Below are 18599 nucleotides of genomic sequence, written 5' to 3'. Positions count from 1 at the left end.
GAAAAGACAGGACTTGGAGAAATTGATCTGAAGACAGGAAAATCCACCTTGTCTACTTGTTTGAGGTCTATGTGCCAAACAATAAAGCAACTCTACAGGTACTGAGAGAGGCATCATTTACTATTTACAATTACTTTCAAGAGCTCACAACCGATGGCGAGCTATTGCCAGAAACTATGCTCACGCACTTCCTGAAGGTCTAAGGTTGGGCCTCGTTTTCTAACTTTTACCTCAAAGGACTCCTGAACGGGCAAGGACGGTGCCAGCGTTCAGATTCTTACCTTCAGCAGCTCATCCTCACCGGCATCTGGGAACTTCTCGTGTAACGAGTCCTTCAGCACCTTGGCAATGAAGCGCATGCCGTAACTGTGGGATGGACAAAACTTAATGAGAGCAGCCGGGGAGCAGAAGGGCAGTAACACGGGACCTATGTGGGTCAGAACTGATGGCACTCACGGGATTTTGTCCACAGAGCTAATGATGGCTGAGAGGAATTTGTCCGTCACCGCCCGCATGTTCCTGATGGAGTTGTCTAGCCGTGTCTTGACCTCTTCGTGAGCCAAAGCCTGCTCAGGGGTCACATCATAGGGTAGTTTGCTAGGAAAGCAAAAATCATCCCCAAATGCGTTAGACCAACAGCCAGGAACAGCCTGAGGCAGGACTGTGTCTTTCATAGACCCAGAGAGATCAGGTGAAGCTGCTCATACTCATAGAGCTGATAAATAGTGGGGTCAGAATTTGAACCCAGGTCCTAGCCGTGAACTGACTGTCTAGAACTATGTGCCATGCACTATGATATGCCCTTAGGGTAAAAAAAAAAAAAAAAAAAAAAAAAAAGGGGGTATGAGACACGACAGCTTTCCGAGTCTCTTAGTTTGGTGGGAGACACACACCAACAGGAAGGGACACCTGAACTCAGGAAAACGGGAGAAAAACTTGTCTTCCAGGAAAGAAGATCAAATGTAAAGCAAAGGAAGAGAAGGAGAAGTGAGCAGGTGAAGAGAGTCCAGGTTGTGGAGGGCGCTGTACATAATATACGTAACGCTAAGAGGTCTGCACTTTCCTAGAAGTCACCGAGGGCCATTGAAAGACAGGCGATCTGAATTTGAGGAAGATTTCTCTGACCCACCGTGAAGAATGAATTAAAGATGGACAGCCACTGATGAAAGAGATGGGTTAGTGCCACAGCCCGATCAAGAAATCATGAGGTCATGAGCAAGGAGGCAGCAGTGCAGACCACGGGAACAGATATGAGAGATACTAGGGAGACACAACCAGTGGCACCTGGTGACGTCCTAGGTACTGGTGAAGGAAGTGACAGTTACATATAGGAACTGGAGCCTGAGGAGCTGACAAGATCCCTCAGGGGAGGGCACCGAGTCCGAACAAAGCGGCAGGAAAATAGACGTGCTAGGCTTAACTGGGAAGGACAGGAGGGGCTGAAAGACAAAAGAATGAAATGTGGGAGTCAAGGTCCCCGTGCCGTCAGTGAGGTCAAAGGGTAGTAATGATTGTCCTGGATTATATGGGTGGTCTATATCCAATCCCAAGTGTCCTAACAAGAGCGAGGCAGGGGCAGATTTGGTACACACAGAAGAGGAGGCCACGTGACCGCAGGGGAAGACCACAGCGATCCGTCCGGCCACAAGTCAAGGATGGCAACAGCCACTGGAAACTGAAGAGACAGGAAACGGTTTTCCCACCAGAGCGGCCAGGGGGAGCACACCCCTGCCGACACCCTGCTTTCAGCCCACAGATATGGATTTTGGGTTTCTGGTCTCCAGAACCACTAGGGAATGAATACATTTCTGTCATTTTAAGCCACTAAGTTTGTAGGAATTTGTCACAGGAGCAATAACAAACAGATACAAGCATATAGGGATACAACACCATTTGTCAAATTGTGGCTGAATTACAAATATAGACTACCAACAAAAGAACTGAGCAAAAATCAATAAAAAACATTGTGTTTGAAACAACTGGCTATGTGGAATTTATATGAGTATTGTAGGTTTTATTATTTGTAAATTATATGTTCTATACATTTTTATATCAGTAAAATTTGTAACTTTATGTGCAGATGACATTTATAAAACGTAGTAATGAGCAAACGGAATAAAGGTGCTCAACACAATGAGTGTGGGCAGAGAAGAGAATATTAAATTTCTGAGATTTCAGAGGCGAACACTCCCAAGAGGGGCAAGGTCCCAGCCTGCTACATATTTGGCCGAAGCTCAAGGATCCATGAGACCTGCAGACAGGACGGGCTCCCACTGCACCTTTATACCCCCCAGTTAGCAGCAGCACAAAAATATGTTGAAATCAATTTCCATTTTTGGAAAAACAAAATAAGACACCAGTTTCTCCCAGGTACTCACAAGGGAAAAACCCTCAGACATGCCTCGTGGAGCTCTGACCTGAAATGGACTGCCTCCTGCACTGTGAGAAGGGGTAGCTCAGTACCCCCAAGCCAGTGTCCACGGGGCTGTCCTCTAGGGGTGGCCTGTCCTCTAGGGGTGGCTCGAGCGGCAGGCAAAGCTTCCCGGTCCAGTCCTACGGTCGGCCTACCACATTCCAAGATTTGAGCCTCAGGTGCACAGGGCCAAACACAAATGGACTTTTCATCACACCCAGCAATAACTTGCCTCCTGGTGACAGACTGGCACAGTACTGAGACACAGATCAGGTGCCAAATGATCCCAATAGGGGATAAGCCCTTTCTCGGAGTCAGCAAAGCGTTCAGTTCTCTATCCAGAGTGCACCTTCCTCTCTGCCTGGGGGCCAGGTCCCCGGAAAGTAGTGGCATACCGAGCAGCACCATTCAAAGTGCGAGCTGGTGCCAGTGTACAAATCAGTCCAAGAAGGGAAGGAGCCTGGGCCAGGATATAATCGACACACTGCTCCCCTCACTGAGGAAGCCTGGCTAGGAAAAACACCGGCTGAACTACACAGTGTGCTGAGAGAGAGCCATAGGTGCTTTCCGGTTTCTGGTCCACAGACCACACTCCGGATAGCGGGGATACAGACAGCCACTCCTAAGCTCCAGAGATCTTTGCACACGATCTAACCTGACTCCACGACCACCAGGAAGAACCACCCTGGACCAAACTGCTCACCCAAACCAGATAAAACCAGAAACATGCTGCCTCTCTGAACTGTACTTTTCCAGCATTACCCTCATTCTACTGGCACACCTTTCTTTGGAGGCATTGCTGTTGGTGGTCAAACTACTGCCCCAGCAGAGAAGTCCCCTGAGTTACGTTGACATAGCTAGTCCAGCCCACTCCCAGTACTCCAAGGCAGCCCCACGCCAAGCTCCTCCACTTTAACCAGACCCACTGATCTCCCTCAGATAAGGCGTCCCATCTGACTGCATCTCTAGTCCGGCCAGTGTCCCTTCAGGTCCCAGACCCCCAAGCTCCTTCCACCTCAGAGCGTTCAGACGTGAATACTCTGCAGCCAGCTCTCGGCAAGACTGACACGATCTTAACCTTCAGGCCTCAGCTAAGTGAAATTTCACCTTCTCAGAGAGGCTTTCCCCAACCACTCTACCCAAGTTAGCTCTGTCTTGTACCCTCCATTATAGTTGAATGTAATGTAAAACTCTCAATTTGTGATTTCATTTCTATGTACCTGTCTCTCCCACACAATAACAATGAACAGAGGGCAGAGAGCTTGCCTGTTTCATCCATTATTGTGTGTATGTCTAACACAATGCCTGGCACATAGCAAGCACTCAGTAAATATTTGCCAAATAAGTGAATGAATTATGAGGTCAACATTTTAAGAAGTTTCTAGGGAAAAACTACTTGGATAATTATCAGTTTATAAATCAAAAGTTAGCTGCTTAAAAAAACAAAATAATGGAAACAAAAGAAAAGGGTGTTATGGTTACCATACCTTGCCTCTCCTGTCTGAGACTCCATCTGATTAACCCAAGATTTGTATATATCCACAGGGTCAGTTTTGATGTTGAGAGATTTGTCATCCATAATCTCCTTCACAACAGGGGCCAAGATCTGTCGTAGGGCGTTCTGGCCCCGGGCACCTCTGTTGAAACTCACAACCATCTTAATAACTGTAGGATTTCCTGTCACGATCTCCTGAATCTGATCTACTTTTGACCTATAAAACATCAAATACAAATTCATTTTAAAATAATCACAGACTTTATCAATGTAAAGATCAAGTTCCTACTTAGAGACCCCATCTCCTAGAAAAAGAAATAGTTGGAAGGAAAGAGGTATGTGCTCTTTCTCTAGAAACATCTACTGACATTGACCTAAACCCAGGACAGCCTGCTGCTTGCAAACTCAATCATGGGAACATGAACGGGTACTTTTTTAGATAAAAATGTGAAATCTTCATGTTCGGATCAGCTTTTAAAAAATCATATCTTAATATAAAATCATCCGGGGTGCCCAGGTGGCTCAGTCGGTTGAGCATCCGACTTCGGCTCAGGTCAGGATCTCATGGTTCATGGGATTGAGCCCCACATTGGGCTCCATGCTGACAACTCAGAGCCTGGAGCCTACGTGGGATTCTGTGTCTCCCTCTCTGTCTGCCCCTTCCCCACTTGCACTGTTTCTCTCTCTCTCAAAAATAAACATTAAAAAAATTTTTTTTAATATAGAATCTTCCTAAAATCGCTTTAGCAAATCTCTTATTCTACCACTTCCTCAAAGCAGCAACACTTTATATTAGTGACTTAAAAAGCAGAACCTTCTCGAGGCGCCTGCGTGGCTCTGTTGGTTAAGCATCTGCCTCTTACTCTTGGTTTCGGTTCAGGTCACGATCTCATGGTTTGTGAGTCGAAACTCTACATCAGGCTCTGTGCTGACAGCGCAGAGCCTGCTTGGGATCCTCTCTCCCTCTCTCTCTCTGCCCTTCTGCTCACACTCTTTCTTTCTCAAAATAAACTTTAAAAAAAAGCAGGGGTCGGGGGGAGCTTCTCTGGAGTATTTCGCACAGATCATAATGTTAACTGAGTTCAAAGCAAAGGTACGGGGAGGCCTGAATCCCAAAGTATGAGTGTGGATGGCAGTGGGACAGGGTTCCATGCCCAGTAGCAGTCTGTTCATACTTGATCTCCTCCTGGAGGGCTGTCTTAAAGAGCCGTAAGAGCAGGTACTCCTCTCGCTGGTTGGACGCATAGTTGTACAGGGTGAAGATTACAGAGTCCATGAACTTGGTGGACTTATTCTGGGGCATCTGAAAGATCAGCTTTGCCAAATAGGTGGGGTTGGTCTGAAATAAAACCAAGAGATAAGTACTCTCTAGATAATATAAAGGCTGACACAAATATTCATGTTCTTTTAAACTTAAAGGTTTAGAGTGTGCATAAGGAACAAAGAAGACAGCCTTTTGCTCACCCCTCAGTGGAAATGAGAAATACTCTGAGATTTATGGCTAAGATTTTCTTGTGGGAAAGTAAGCCAAAGCCTACAATACCAACTCCAGGAACCACTCACCTGTAATAAATAAAACAGATGTTGATAAGCTTCCAGTTTCTCTCTCTTCTCCTTGCTCAAAGCCTTGAGACCTCCTTTCTGCTTATTTAGCATCATCATATCAGATAACTGTTCTTTATTTTTTTTAGTAAGTTTTTTACTGTGGGAAACCACATCCTGTAAACAAAAACACACATGTAAATCAAAAAACTAAAGCCCCCAAAACACTTGCAGGAAGGTCTGCTGCATTGGCAGATGCCATCAACTATTTTAGAATCACGACACTGTACCCTGCTTTCATCACACCAGTCTACTCCTACCTCCACCTCCCTATTAACCTACACCATAGGGGCACCTGGAAGGCTCAGTCAGTAGAGCCTGCGACTCTTGTTCTTGGGATCGTGAGTTCAAGCCCCATGTTGGGTGTGGAGATTACTTAAAATCTTAAGAAAAGAAAAGAAAAGAGAAAAGAAAAGAAGAGAAGAGAAGAGAAGAGAAGAGAAGAGAAGAGAAGAGAAGAGAAAAGAGAAAAGAACCTGAGCCATAAAAATATCCACTGGCTCAGGAAACCCAACATCTGGGAATTTTTTTTTTTTTTTTTTATGTTTATTTTTAATTTTGAAGGAGAGAGAAACAGAGCATGAGCTGGGGCGGGGGGGGGGGGGGCGGGGGGCAGCGAGAGAAGGGGAGACAGAATCAAAAGCAGGCTTCAGGCTCTGAGCTGTCACACAGAGCCCAACCTGGGACTCAAACCCATGAGCCATAAGATCATGACCTGAGCTGAAGTAGGATGCTTAACCGACTGAGCCACCCAGGCGCCCCTCTGGGAATCTATCTTAAAGGAAAGCATTAAATACCATAAAAACTACGTATTCACGGAGACATTAACTGTAAGGTTATTTGTACTACAAACTAGAAAAACAACCTAAATGTTAAATAGCTGTTGCCATTAAAAATATTTATGATGGGGCGCTTGGGTGGCTCAGCTGAGCATCTGACTTTGACTTAGGTCATGATCTCACAGTTTGTGAGTTTGTGCCCCACACTGGGCTTGCTGCTGTCAGCACAGAGCCCACTTTGGCTCCTCTGCCCCCTCACTCATTGCCACTCCTTCACTCGCTCTCTCCCTCTGTCTCAAAAATAAAACATTTTAAGGGCACCCAGGTGGCTCAGTTGGTTAACCGTCTAACTTTGGCTCAGGTCATGATCTCACAGTTCTTGAGTTCGAGCCCCATGTCGGGCTCTGTGCTGACAGCTCAGATCCTGGAGCCTGTTTCAGATTCTGTGTCTCTGGCTCTCTGACCCTCCCCCACTCACGCTCTTTCCCTCTCCCTGTCTCTCCCTCTCTCCCTCAAAAATAAACATTAAAAAAATTATTTTAAATAAACATTAAAAAATTATGTATGACTACTTATCACATGGGAAGCACTTTATGCTCTAATATTAAGTGAAAATGTAGGATACAAAATGATTACTGGGTGGTGGAATCATGGGATGGTTTTTATCTTCTTTTCTCTATTTAAATTCTGCTAAAGAATTATTTCATTTCTCATGTTAACTTTAAAGAATGTATGGCATTAGCTGAGAAGAAAGCCAGCGCCCACCCTTCTGCAGGTCAGAATGGGGGAGGCAGGGGGGGCAAGGCCATGGATGGCGCTGGGCCTACCTGCAGTGTGATTTTATTCTTCACGAGCAGCCCGATTTTGATATCCATGAGATTGAGGTCATTCTCCAGCTGCTGGTTAGAACGAATGAGGGTAATGACCTCTTCTCGCATCTTCATCAGATCGAGCTCCTCCTGGAAATCCTGGTCACTTTGGTCAAGCAGGTGCACAAATTTTCGGACCACAATCATAGGAGGATCCTCAGCATTGACTGACAGAAAGAAAATATGTGTCAGACACGGGATAGATTTACCAGCAAAAGTTCTAAATCTTGAGGAAATGTCAGCATTGTTTGGAAAAAATAACTCTATTCACACTCAAGTTATTTATTTGTGAGATGTGCAAGGACAGTCAGCAAGTACAGTGTTCTTGGTCATGCTACCGCTACGCCACGACAGAGGCTGACACAGCAAGCAACAAAACGTCAAGCCACGGGGTTAGCAAAGGGGCTTACGTCACAAGCAGCACCCCACCCCCAAGCCTTGCCTGTAAGACCAGAAAAGAGATCCGCGGAGAATACCCAGAACCCGATGGCTCTCAACCACTGCCTCAACTCTTGTCTGCTGAGCACAGTTACTCACTGAGAGTCTTGTAGTCATCACGAGCTTTGTTTGCCCGAATAAAAGCCTGGATTTTGATAATGTCATTTATCTAAGGAACAAAGAAGAAGAAATTCCTTTGTTCGCTTGTCCACCAACAATACAGCAAAACTAATTCTACCGGTCCTCACACCGAGGGTACTCACGTGGTCTTGGAAATACTGCAGGCGATCTCTATAGCGCTTTCTGGCCTGGTGCATCCTTGCCAGGGACTGAATCTGTGGAAAAGAGATCCTGGAAATGAGAACAGTCCTTCTCAACACATATCACTCATACCCCACACTGAGAATCCCTGTCGGGCTACCATACCTTTACAACTTCATCTTTGTGGGCACGCAGATAAGCTAAGCGATCTTGGTACGCCTTCTTCTGCTTGTATCCCCTCCACTGCGACTGAAACCATCAAACATTACAGTTGACATATTACTTCCCAAGGATCAGAGGATGTTAAAATCTCATCTTGATAGACTACCTGTGTGCGATTCATGATGAAGCTTTTAAAAGGCCCACGCCCTCCAGTGCTGGGGAATGAGGGTGTGGGTCGTGCCTCTGCCGGGACAGCACGCTAACTTCCACGCTCCTAACGTTAGTGCAGCACTTCCCACCTTTGAAGGGCACCCCCACAGGTCCCCATACTGGCTCTTTACAACAAATCAGGTGAGGAAGAGAAGTTTTAGTATTCCCATCTACGGACAAGGAAATAAACTCAGCAGGGTTCACCACTACCGGAAATGCTGGGGCCTTAACTCGTAATTCCGAATTCTTCCCAGGACACCAGGCTGCCCTGTCACTGTAGTAATACCACAGCTGTTTCCCTCAATACTCAAATCTCACACAAAGGAACAGTGTTAGAAGATAATGAGGTGCCCAAGAACGGCTTTTGGACTGGACCGCTCACCCCTAAAACCACCCAGCACGTTCCGACCGTTCTGACTGTAGCAGTAACAAAGAGAAAATACTTGTCAAAAAAGGGAGAGACCAAGAAGAGGGTCAGGGGGCAAAAAGCCCACTTGATCTCGAGAGCTGACCACTCATTACCCCTGCTCTAGAAGCCCACTTGCCATCTGTATAACAGACGCTGGGATACCTGAATGCAGGTGATGGCAGGGATTTGTTTCTTCAGGAAATTCATCCTGGATCGGAATTCCTGTCGAACCAAGTACCCGCGGCAACAAGCCTGCAGCTTGGTGATCAAGCCTTCGTTGGCTAGCCAAAGCTGTTCTCGGTTGTATGCAGCAGTCACCCCAGAGATGGAGCTCTGAAAAACATTTAGTCACAGGGGAAGACATACATAGGAGAAAATGGACACAAACTCTCATCCACAGCGTACACGCCAACCCTCACGGCTTTCTAAGTCTGTCCTAGATCTTTAAGTGGCAGTGGGAACGAAAGGCCGAGTTGTTCTCCCATCCAAAAAATAAAAGTCACAAACATACGATCTTGCTTCCTCCTATGGGATCTCCTTCACTCACTCACCCACCCAGCACTGACTGCCGGGAACTGTGCTTGCTAACAAGAGGACAGAGTGCAGGTGCTAACACAGGGCTGGGTACCAAGTCCCAGAGGCCCCTGGAATGCCAGAGCAGAGGAAGGACACCAGGGGAATGCCCAGATTGCAAATGGTCTAGAAAGGTAGCCTGGAGTGTATGGACTGCGACCACAAGCAGAGAACCAGCAAACTTTCAAAAGAGGAATAAAGCCATCAGAGTTGTAAAAAATATTTATTTCAGTAAACTCTACACCCAATGTGGGGCTCAAACTCATGACCCCCAGATAAAGAGCCACGTGCTCTTCCGACTGAGCCAGCCTGGCGCCCCCATCAGACTTATTTTTAGACAAGCAGCACTGTTATCAGAGGAGCTGGCAGGGCCGCGTGAGCGGGTGACTGAGGACACTGCTGCTGCGATGCAAGTGAGAGGTGGCCCGGCTCTGAGTGGGGGCGGCAGCAGCAGCAGGAACGATGAGGACACCTGGTGACCTGCCTAATCCACGTTCCCCTTCTCCTTGATCTTAGAGCCTCGGCATGTTTTCTCTGGCCAACAACATGTGCAGCTAAAAGACTACATGAGCTGGGGTGTTAGCAGTAGTCTGTGAAGACCTTTGGAAAAGTTCCTTAAGAGAGAGACAGAGAGGGGCACCTCGATGGCTCAGCCAGTTAAGCGTCTAACTTCAGCTCAGGTCATGACCTGGCAGTCCGTGAGTTGCAGCCCCACGTTGGGCTCTGTGCTGACAGCTCGGAGCCTGGAGCCTGCTTGGAATTCTGTGTTCCCCTCTCTCTCTGCCCCTCCCCTGCTTGTGCTCGCTCACTCTCTCAAAAATAAACATTAAAAAAAAGAGAGAGAGAGAGACAGACAGACAGACAGACAGCTGGCATCAGGCCTTTTTTGCTCTCTCTCCCTTCCTACTTCCTGCCTGAACTGGTAACTGGATGGCTGGAGCTCCAAGCTATCATTCCAGATGACAGGGTCCTTGAGAGTGGAAACCACGTGCTGAGAATGACAGAGGAGAAAGACAGACCCTGGGAACAGATGGCATGCTGGAGCCGCCACACCTTTGCTGGACTACCTGACTCCAGAATTATTTTATGTGAGAAAAAAAACACTTTTTGGTTTTTTTTTAAAGATTTTTTATTTTGGGGGCACCCGAGTGGCTCTGTCGGTTGAGCGTCTGACTTTGGCTCAGGTCATGATCTCATGGTTCGTGAGTTCAAGCCCTGCAGCAGGCTGTCTGCTGTCAGCACAGAGCCCACTGGGGATCCTCTGTCCCCCTCTTCTCTGTGCCTCCCCTGCTTATTCTTTCTCTCTCTCTCAAAAAAATTTTTAAAAATAAACATTAAAGATTTTTTTATTTTTAAGTAACCTCTACACCCAACGCAGGGCTCAAACTCACAACCCGGAGATCAAGAGTCACACACTCTTCCAACTGAGCCAGCCAGGTACCCCTAAAATATACCTTTATTTACCATTTCAGCCTGTTTTTCTGTGAGACTATGTTAGAGGCGTCTGCTGAACTTCTGGATTGGAAATGGAAAGGTAGAGCAGGCGGTGAGGACTGCAGTCTGGAAGTACAAGACCTGAGGTTCACAAGCACAATGGAGAGAGCTGGAGCCACGGGCTCGAATGAGGCCATTGAGGAAGAACACGCAGACGAAGAGAAGGAAGCCAGTGGAATTCGGATGTGATTCAAGTGGAGGGACAGAAAAGGCAGCAGCAAGGGAGATGAAGACGGGCCCTCAGAAGTGGGAGAAGCAGAACAGAAGCGTAGTGAAGAAGCTCAGGGGGTTGTGAGTTCAAGGAAGAGAACGGAGTAAGAGGTCAAATACGAGGACAGCTCCTAACTGAACTCGGCAATGAAAAGGTTATCGATATGCTCTAAAGCTTTTACTAAAGTAAAAGCTGGACAGGAAACCGTATTGCTGTGAGCAAAGAAGTGAATGGTAACGGAGAATGAATTAGCAAGAGGCAGAATGACCTTCAGTCAGAAGGCATTCAGCAAGAAGAAACATGAAAAATTTATAGGCAAGGCCAAATCAGGAATATTCCATAGGCTTTAAAAATATTGTGGTTTTGTTTTGTTTTGTTTTGTTTTGTTTTGCACTGAAAACGCCACGATTATGTATGCGGGCTCCTACTTAGGAGCATACCCCTAGACCAACGGCATCAGCATCACTGGGAGTTGGTCATAAATGCAGATTCTCAGGCCTCATCTCACACCCACAGAATCGGTCTCCACTTTACCCAAGATCCCTGGGGAATTCCCGCCCATCTCTCCCTCTCTCACTCAAACACACTGAATTCAGAAAAGCACAGATCCAGATTACATGTCAGAATAATCAGAACTGAGAGAGGAGAAGGAGTACAAGGTGTGTGAGGAACGGGGAGAATGAAATCAGGGACAGGATGAACAGTAAGCTTTAGAAAAGAAACCAGATTCACTGAAAGTGCAGGAAATGGAGAGCGGGAGAATCCAATTTGATGGTCACTATGTTTTTGGGGTTTTTTTAGGGAGGCTAGGTCATGCACTAAAGTGAAGCAACATCCCTCCTGGTTTAAAATTCTAGTTAGGGGCGCCTGGGTGGCGCAGTCGGTTAAGCGTCCGACTTCAGCCAGGTCACGATCTCGCGGTCCGTGAGTTCGAGCCCCGCGTCAGGCTCTGGGCTGATGGCTCAGAGCCTGGAGCCTGTTTCCGATTCTGTGTCTCCCTCTCTCTCTGACCCTCCCCCGTTCATGCTCTGTCTCTCTCTGTCCCAAAAATAAATAAACGTTGAAAAAAAAAAAAAAAAAAATTAAAAAAAAAAAATTCTAGTTAGGTCCATCTACAAAACACTACATAGGCGTGTCTCTGTGGAGGTTAATGATAATACAATATAATCATATGTAATATGATTATATATGTAACAACAATATATATAATAATCAAAGGCGCATGACTCAAAAAAAGTTAAGATGCAGTCTGGCCTCCTTAACACAACACATTAGGGCTTTGAAACTTGACCTGACCTGCACCCCCACCCTGGCCACAGGCTGCTTAACGGGACGAGGACCACTCATCCTCCTGTAAAATGGCCCATGTTCCTCCGGTCCTCGATGCCTTTCCCCACACAGTCCTTTCCTCTTTTCCGCACCCGCTGAAATGTTATCTGTGTCTTCTTTGTCCAGAGCACAATTAACTGCTTCTTTACGTAGCCTCTATGTTACTGTTTCTAGAGCATCCGCGTCTGTCTGCCTCCCCCTGCAGTCAGTACTCAGTTCCCAGCTGCGTGCACACACTGGGAACATCAGGAGGGGACAGTCTCTGATACAACTTTATATCCCACTTGACACAGAGTTCAAGGGATTTCATTACATTCCATCACGGTGAAATCATTAACAGAAAAGGTCAAACATGAGGGAGGTAAGAGGAGAACTTCAAACACAAGACAGAAACTCATCCTTCTGACAGGCGTTCTGAATAACAGGACCATTTCGCTTTTTACACATGTAGATATACTAGTTATTCTACACAGGACCTGGGAAATACTGCCCAACAGAAACAGATGGCCTTTACCATCCTCTCTCTCCGGGAATCTTTGTGCCTGTTAATAAGTGTATCAGGGTGCCTGGCAGGCTCAGTCAGTACAGCGTCTGACTCTTGATTTTGAGATCGTAAATTCGAGCCCCATGTTGGGGGTAGAGATTATTAAAAAAAAAAAAAAAAATTCAAATCTGTAAAAGAAAATAATCAAATAAGGAGGGGGGGAAATATGTCTAACTATGACCTATAGGAGCTCAGAACATCTCCCTTCAATACCTTGTCCTCTCTAACGTTTGTTAGACAATTCCAATTTAATGAGCATGAGCTCAGAACCAAGTAATGTCACAAGTGCTCAACAGCTCATCAAGGACAAGATACGTGGCTCCTCCACACAAGCACCACAAACTTAGCGGCTCACTTTAATAATTTTTAATGTTTATTTATTTTTGAGAGAGAGACAGAGCATGAGCAGGGGAGGGGCAGAGAGACAGGGAGGCACAGAACCCAAAGCAGGCTCCAGGCTCTGTCTGAGCTGCCAGCACAGAGCCCGATGAGGGGCTCAAACCCATGAACCGTGAGATCATGACCCGAGCCAAGGCCAGACGCTCAACCGACTGAGCCACCCAGGTGCCCCATCGGCTCACTTTAAAAACTAGAAGTAGATGCAGTGCCTGAGTGGCTCAGTCGGTTAAACCTCCAATTTTGGCTCAGGTCATGATCTCGAAATTCTTGAGCTCGAATCCTGCGTCAGGCTCTGTGCTGACAGCTCAGAGCCTGGAGCCTGCTTCAGATTCCACATCTCCCTCTCTCTATGCTCCTCTCCTGCTCATGCTCTGTCTTTCTCAAAAATAAACAAGCATAGGGGCACCTGGGTGGCGCAGTCGGTTAAGCCTCCGACTTCAGCCAGGTCACGATCTCGCATTCCGTGAGTTCGAGCCCCGCGTCGGGCTCTGGGCTGATGGCTCAGAGCCTGGAGCCTGTTTCCGATTCTGTGTCTCCCTCTCTCTCTGCCCCTCCCCCGTTCATGCTCTGTCTCTCTCTGTCCCAAAAATAAATAAACGTTGGAAAAAAAAAAAATTTAAAAAATAAACAAGCATTAAAAAAAATTTTTTTTAATAATAAAAAAAATTTACTGCATTTAATGAGGAATCAGAGCAACTATTCATTTTTTTTTCCCCGATCATCCAAGTTTTCTTTAGTGAGCACACAATTTATCTGACTTAATTCTATAATTCAGAGGTCTTACTAATTTAGGCCTTTAGTCATTCCCAACCACTAGAAAAAAAAAACAAAAAAAAAAACTACTCCAAATAGTTCATTCCACAGCCTTAATTTCAGTCTAGGGCTTCTAACCACAGGCCCCATCTTCCTCACTAATATTCGCTCTAGAACACATTCTCTCAGCTTCTTCTCTTGGGAAGAAATGTGACCTACCTGGATCTCCTCCCGAGAAAGCTGCATTGAGTTCTGCACGAAGTCTGGGGGTTCCTCCCATCCTCCTTCCTGGGTCTCCAGGTTGTGGTAGTAATAGTATCCACCCTTCACCCAATGCTTCACCCATTTGCTGTTGTTATCTCCTGACAGAAAATAAAGGAAAGATAAAAGAAACCCAGAGCCACACTTCCCACACTCCTATGTCTAAAACAGCAGGGTTATTCTGGCTGCATTAACAGTCTAAATAGAACCATTCCAAAACCCTGTTTCTTATATCTCTAAGAGTAAAGGGGCATCCTGAGTCTCTCCAAAATGATGGCTTTGTAATGTCTCAGCTCACTCATTTCAACGTCATAAAAAGAAAATATGAAGTCCAATTGTGGAACTAACCTTGACTAACTTTATTCCTTCTAAAGCCTGCATGTGAGAACTTGGCACATGAGAAAACTAATCTGATAAAAAGATTTGCAACCATTCAGCCTCTCCAGTTAATAATAAAAAAAAAAGGCCATGCAATGGGATGAAAAATCTTACCTTTATTCCCACTCCTTCTGAAGATTAACTACTTTTAACTAGCATCTATTGGATTAGGTAATCAGAACTAATGACACCCTATGAAAGACAACTAGTCAAATATTTTGATCCTTCTCGCTTGCCTTTTCAGAAACTGACCTTTTTAACACAGCTGCCTTTGCAGGGGAGGGGTGTTTTTTTGTTTTTTAAATAGAGACATTACCTCCTCAGGGACTTTAAAACAAGCCTACCTTCCAAGCTTCTGGACTAAGACACCTTTCCCTACAGTTGCCCCCAGAGATTCAAGCTCTTCCTTTCAGGGCACAGATTTCTTTCCCAATAACTCACCTGCTGCCAGTTTTTTCTTCTTGGCCTCAGCAAGGTCACTCTGGTAAGTGTCACCACACTCAGGGATGACTCCATACAAGCCGACATCAGGGGAACGAAGGGCGCTCAGTGTTTTGCCAACATCACCACTGTCCACCGCCTCATTAATGGCATAGATTCCGAGGGCAACTATCCCAGAAGACAAGGGTCACAAGAATAGTTCAGAAGTGTCTAAATGCGCACACTACGTCACCATGGCAGACTGTCCCCTGCCCCGCTCCGGCTCTCTATCAAGCTGGAAGACTGGGATAGGGAACACCGCACTACCAACCCCCCCCGCCCCCGCCACAGAAACAGAAATAAAACACCCATACGTACACCTCTGTGCTTCCTGGGTGTCTTTGTTGGACTGCCAGATTCCACCTTGAATCTCATCCAACCATAACACCGCTGACTCATCTTGGGTTTCCTACACACCATTAAAGCAAAACAATATCAGAGTCATGACATTAGGGTACAAGAGATCAAGCGGACTTCTGAGACTCAATCAGAGGCAGAAGAAGTTCCAAACATACAAGACACATCGAACGGCCAACTGGAAGAGGCTGGGCATCGAAACCTGGTCAAAGCTTACGAGACATGCCTCAGATGCAGGGGACGGATTACACGAACATGGATGCAAGGGGCTCAGGAAGTCACGAGCAGCTAGGAGAGGCAAAGGACCAAACTGGGAAGGGACCTGGGACTTCGTTAGTGTGACGAGGGCCACGGCACGAATAGGAACATGTGGTACTTTTTTAGAAGGCCCCTTTGACATCAATATTGAAAGGAAGTTAATATTCTCTATGACTGCTGTTTTTAAGATTGCCAGACTTCACCACAGGTAAAGCCAGGAGTCATTACAGGCAATCCAAACTTATCCCCAGCTTATATTCTAAACCTTGAATGTTACGTCAGTTGTTGGAAACTTAAAAACACATTTCCACACAGAAACATAATAAACAGTGATTAGTTTGCTCAGCATGGCCAACAAAAGTCTCACTGGTCCACAGTGCAGTCCAGGTTGAATACTGGGGACTGACAGGAAATAAAACCGGTGGCTTGCTTCCCTCTTTCTAAGTAAGTCTTAGACACTTTTTTTAAGTAGCTTATTGGCAATCGTTTGCACTGAAAGACATGTCAAACAGACTGGGGTTGGCAGCAATGCCCTCCAGTCTCTTCTAATTTCCAAGAATCTGGCTAACACTCTGTGACTTGGGCAAGTCACTAGGGATTAGCCCCAGGTACTCACTGCTGTGAGGGGACAGATCCTACCATATCCACCTGTGTCAGTGTCAGAGTCAGAACTGGAAACCTCTGATACCAACCTAGGTTTCAGTGGTCATACTGAGGTTACAGAAGTTTCAACCGTCTCCCGACAGTGAGGGTCCTCTGTTAATGTCTCCAAAAGTCTTAATAGAAAGCACCAATACTGAAGATTAATACAGCAGTCTTCTCCAGAAAAGGCAAGACACTTCAGGTTTTGAAGTGGCCAGGCTGAGAGAGTCATGTTTGAGGTGATCCTGGCAGATCCAATAAAATTAACTGTTTCTCAGGCTTGAGCTAACAGCATTTGGGGTAAATAGCAGATCAAAACTCCATTCTAAGTGCTTGGTGTAAATATAACCTGCCAAGGCACCAATGAGACAACTGGGAGCAGGAACTACAATTACGCTGCCAGATGAAGCAGGGCAAAGCAGACCTTTTCAGTGTCCTCAGGAGGCCCAACAGTCTAGCAAAACCTCAGAGGAAGCTTCCCTTTCCTCCCACATTATTGTGGAGAGAGACACAATGTTTCAATCAGCAGAGCGAGGCAGTGGCCAAAGCACCTTGGTGACAGGAGAAAGCCAAAGGAAGCCATGGGACGTAGAGAGCTGTGATGTATTCCTTTCAAATGCAGAGTTTTAGGAAGAAAGGTCATTTAAGCAAATTAAGGTAAATGCTGGGCTTAGAATCTTAAGAGGCGCTGTCCCAATTTTAAGAAACTGACACTGGGGAAAGGAAATGAGTACACGGACAAACAGAATGCATGAACATATCACCTAAGAGCTTCAGAAGTTAGTACGTTCCTACCACTAGTCACTTTCTGGTACTGAAAACAAAACGGCCATACACGATCCCCCTAAAATCATATCAATAAATACTGGAAATGCTAAGCAATCGTTTCAATGGGAGACAACATGGTGAGTCAGCTCCAGGTCTGTGACAACGTAAACTGAGAAATCACACACTAGAGGGCTGGAGGCGTAATCTCCAGAAGAGGTAGCCTGAAAGTCGTTGCACATAAAAACAAAAGTATTCCCACAGAACCAGGTCCTTTTTGGTTCACTTTTAGGTTAATCGCACATCAGATACCCCTGAGCAGAAATCTGTACACAGAGCTGGGAGGTTTGGCACAATGTTCCCTGCATTCAGAGAAAGGCCCAGCTTACCAAGAATTCTGACCATTCCGAGTTGTGCCTTCTCTGCCCCAGGCAGACTAAGGCAAAACAATCAAAACAAACACATGCACGCTCCCCGAGAAGCAGAAGCGGAAGCGAGAGCAGCAGAAGCGGAAGCGAGAGAAGGGAACAGATGGGTGTGTCGGGTGTGGCAGGGAAAGATGGTGTAGGAATGGCCGTCACCAGACTGGAGAAGGAAAGAGACACACACCACCTCATCCCAGTGTGAGGAAAGGACAGGTTCTCTCAGCTCCAATCAGATCAAATAAGATGACAAAAAACCCAGATGCCCCCACACACTCTTTATAAAGAGACCATCCAAGATTAACACAAATCATTGAGCAGAGAGTTAAAACTCTAGGCTAGATACCGTGGAGAATACCGAGATAAAAGACTTAATGTGAAAATGCTACATAAAATATACTGAAATTCTGCCCCTTAACAAGGCTGACACTTGCACACTGGCTGCATTCAGAAGAGGTACAGACACAGAAACCAGAAATAAGAACCAAAAAGAGTGGGCAATGATTGTAGGTAAATATGGGGAAAGGAAAGGGAGAAGGGGCAAAGAGTGGCCATTCTGTGTGTGTGTGCACAGCACAAACTCACACACCTCCACAGGGCACTTCTTACCCCTTAAGTCTCTCCTGTTACATGGGGCATGATTTGCATGTGTGACGACAAATAAAATATTATTAAATTATTAACGAATATTAATTTATTATTAAATAATATTGAGATATTATCATCATACATGCAAACCATGCCACATACACACACACACACACACACTACGCCATACATATATATACACATCAACACACACATACATGCATCTATACAACGCACGCATCAACAATGCAACACAAGCACTCAACTATCCAAAGAGCAGTCCTATGGCCCTCTGGACTGGGTATTAATCCTTTAGTTGCTGCACAGCCAAAGTCCAGGGAAAGAGCAAGAACCGGGGTGGCACACATTGTCAGGGCAGCAGCAGCGGACCAAACAAAAGTATCTCAATATTCCAACAACTGGTACAGTCGCGCTGGTGCACACCAGCTGATTTTTAGCCACGTGCACGTATGTATGTACACACACCGTAGCGGGGGGAGCAGAACA

At 46.0% G+C, this 18599-nt stretch overlaps 1 protein-coding gene across 1 annotated transcript in view; it reads right to left on the bottom strand.

The window, feature by feature from the left end:
• IQGAP1 (IQ motif containing GTPase activating protein 1) overlaps positions 1-18599 on the bottom strand; it is a 105178-nt gene that overhangs the window by 18316 nt on the left and 68263 nt on the right. Inside the window, exons 16-28 of the mRNA XM_045452271.1 lie at positions 15379-15469; positions 15022-15189; positions 14161-14303; positions 8801-8971; positions 8023-8106; positions 7860-7931; positions 7696-7765; positions 7117-7325; positions 5472-5627; positions 5084-5247; positions 3901-4125; positions 457-597; positions 282-366 (exon numbers count right to left, since the gene is read on the bottom strand). Of these exons, the coding sequence (XP_045308227.1) occupies positions 282-366; positions 457-597; positions 3901-4125; positions 5084-5247; positions 5472-5627; positions 7117-7325; positions 7696-7765; positions 7860-7931; positions 8023-8106; positions 8801-8971; positions 14161-14303; positions 15022-15189; positions 15379-15469 (1779 nt within the window). The remainder of the gene's footprint in view (positions 1-281; positions 367-456; positions 598-3900; positions 4126-5083; positions 5248-5471; positions 5628-7116; positions 7326-7695; positions 7766-7859; positions 7932-8022; positions 8107-8800; positions 8972-14160; positions 14304-15021; positions 15190-15378; positions 15470-18599) is intronic.

The sequence above is a fragment of the Leopardus geoffroyi genome, chromosome B3 (assembly GCF_018350155.1).
Source record: "Leopardus geoffroyi isolate Oge1 chromosome B3, O.geoffroyi_Oge1_pat1.0, whole genome shotgun sequence".
Classification (NCBI taxonomy): domain Eukaryota; kingdom Metazoa; phylum Chordata; class Mammalia; order Carnivora; family Felidae; genus Leopardus; species Leopardus geoffroyi.
The sequence above is the reverse complement of the archived record's forward strand: the minus strand, read 5'-3'. Positions and strand labels throughout refer to the sequence as shown.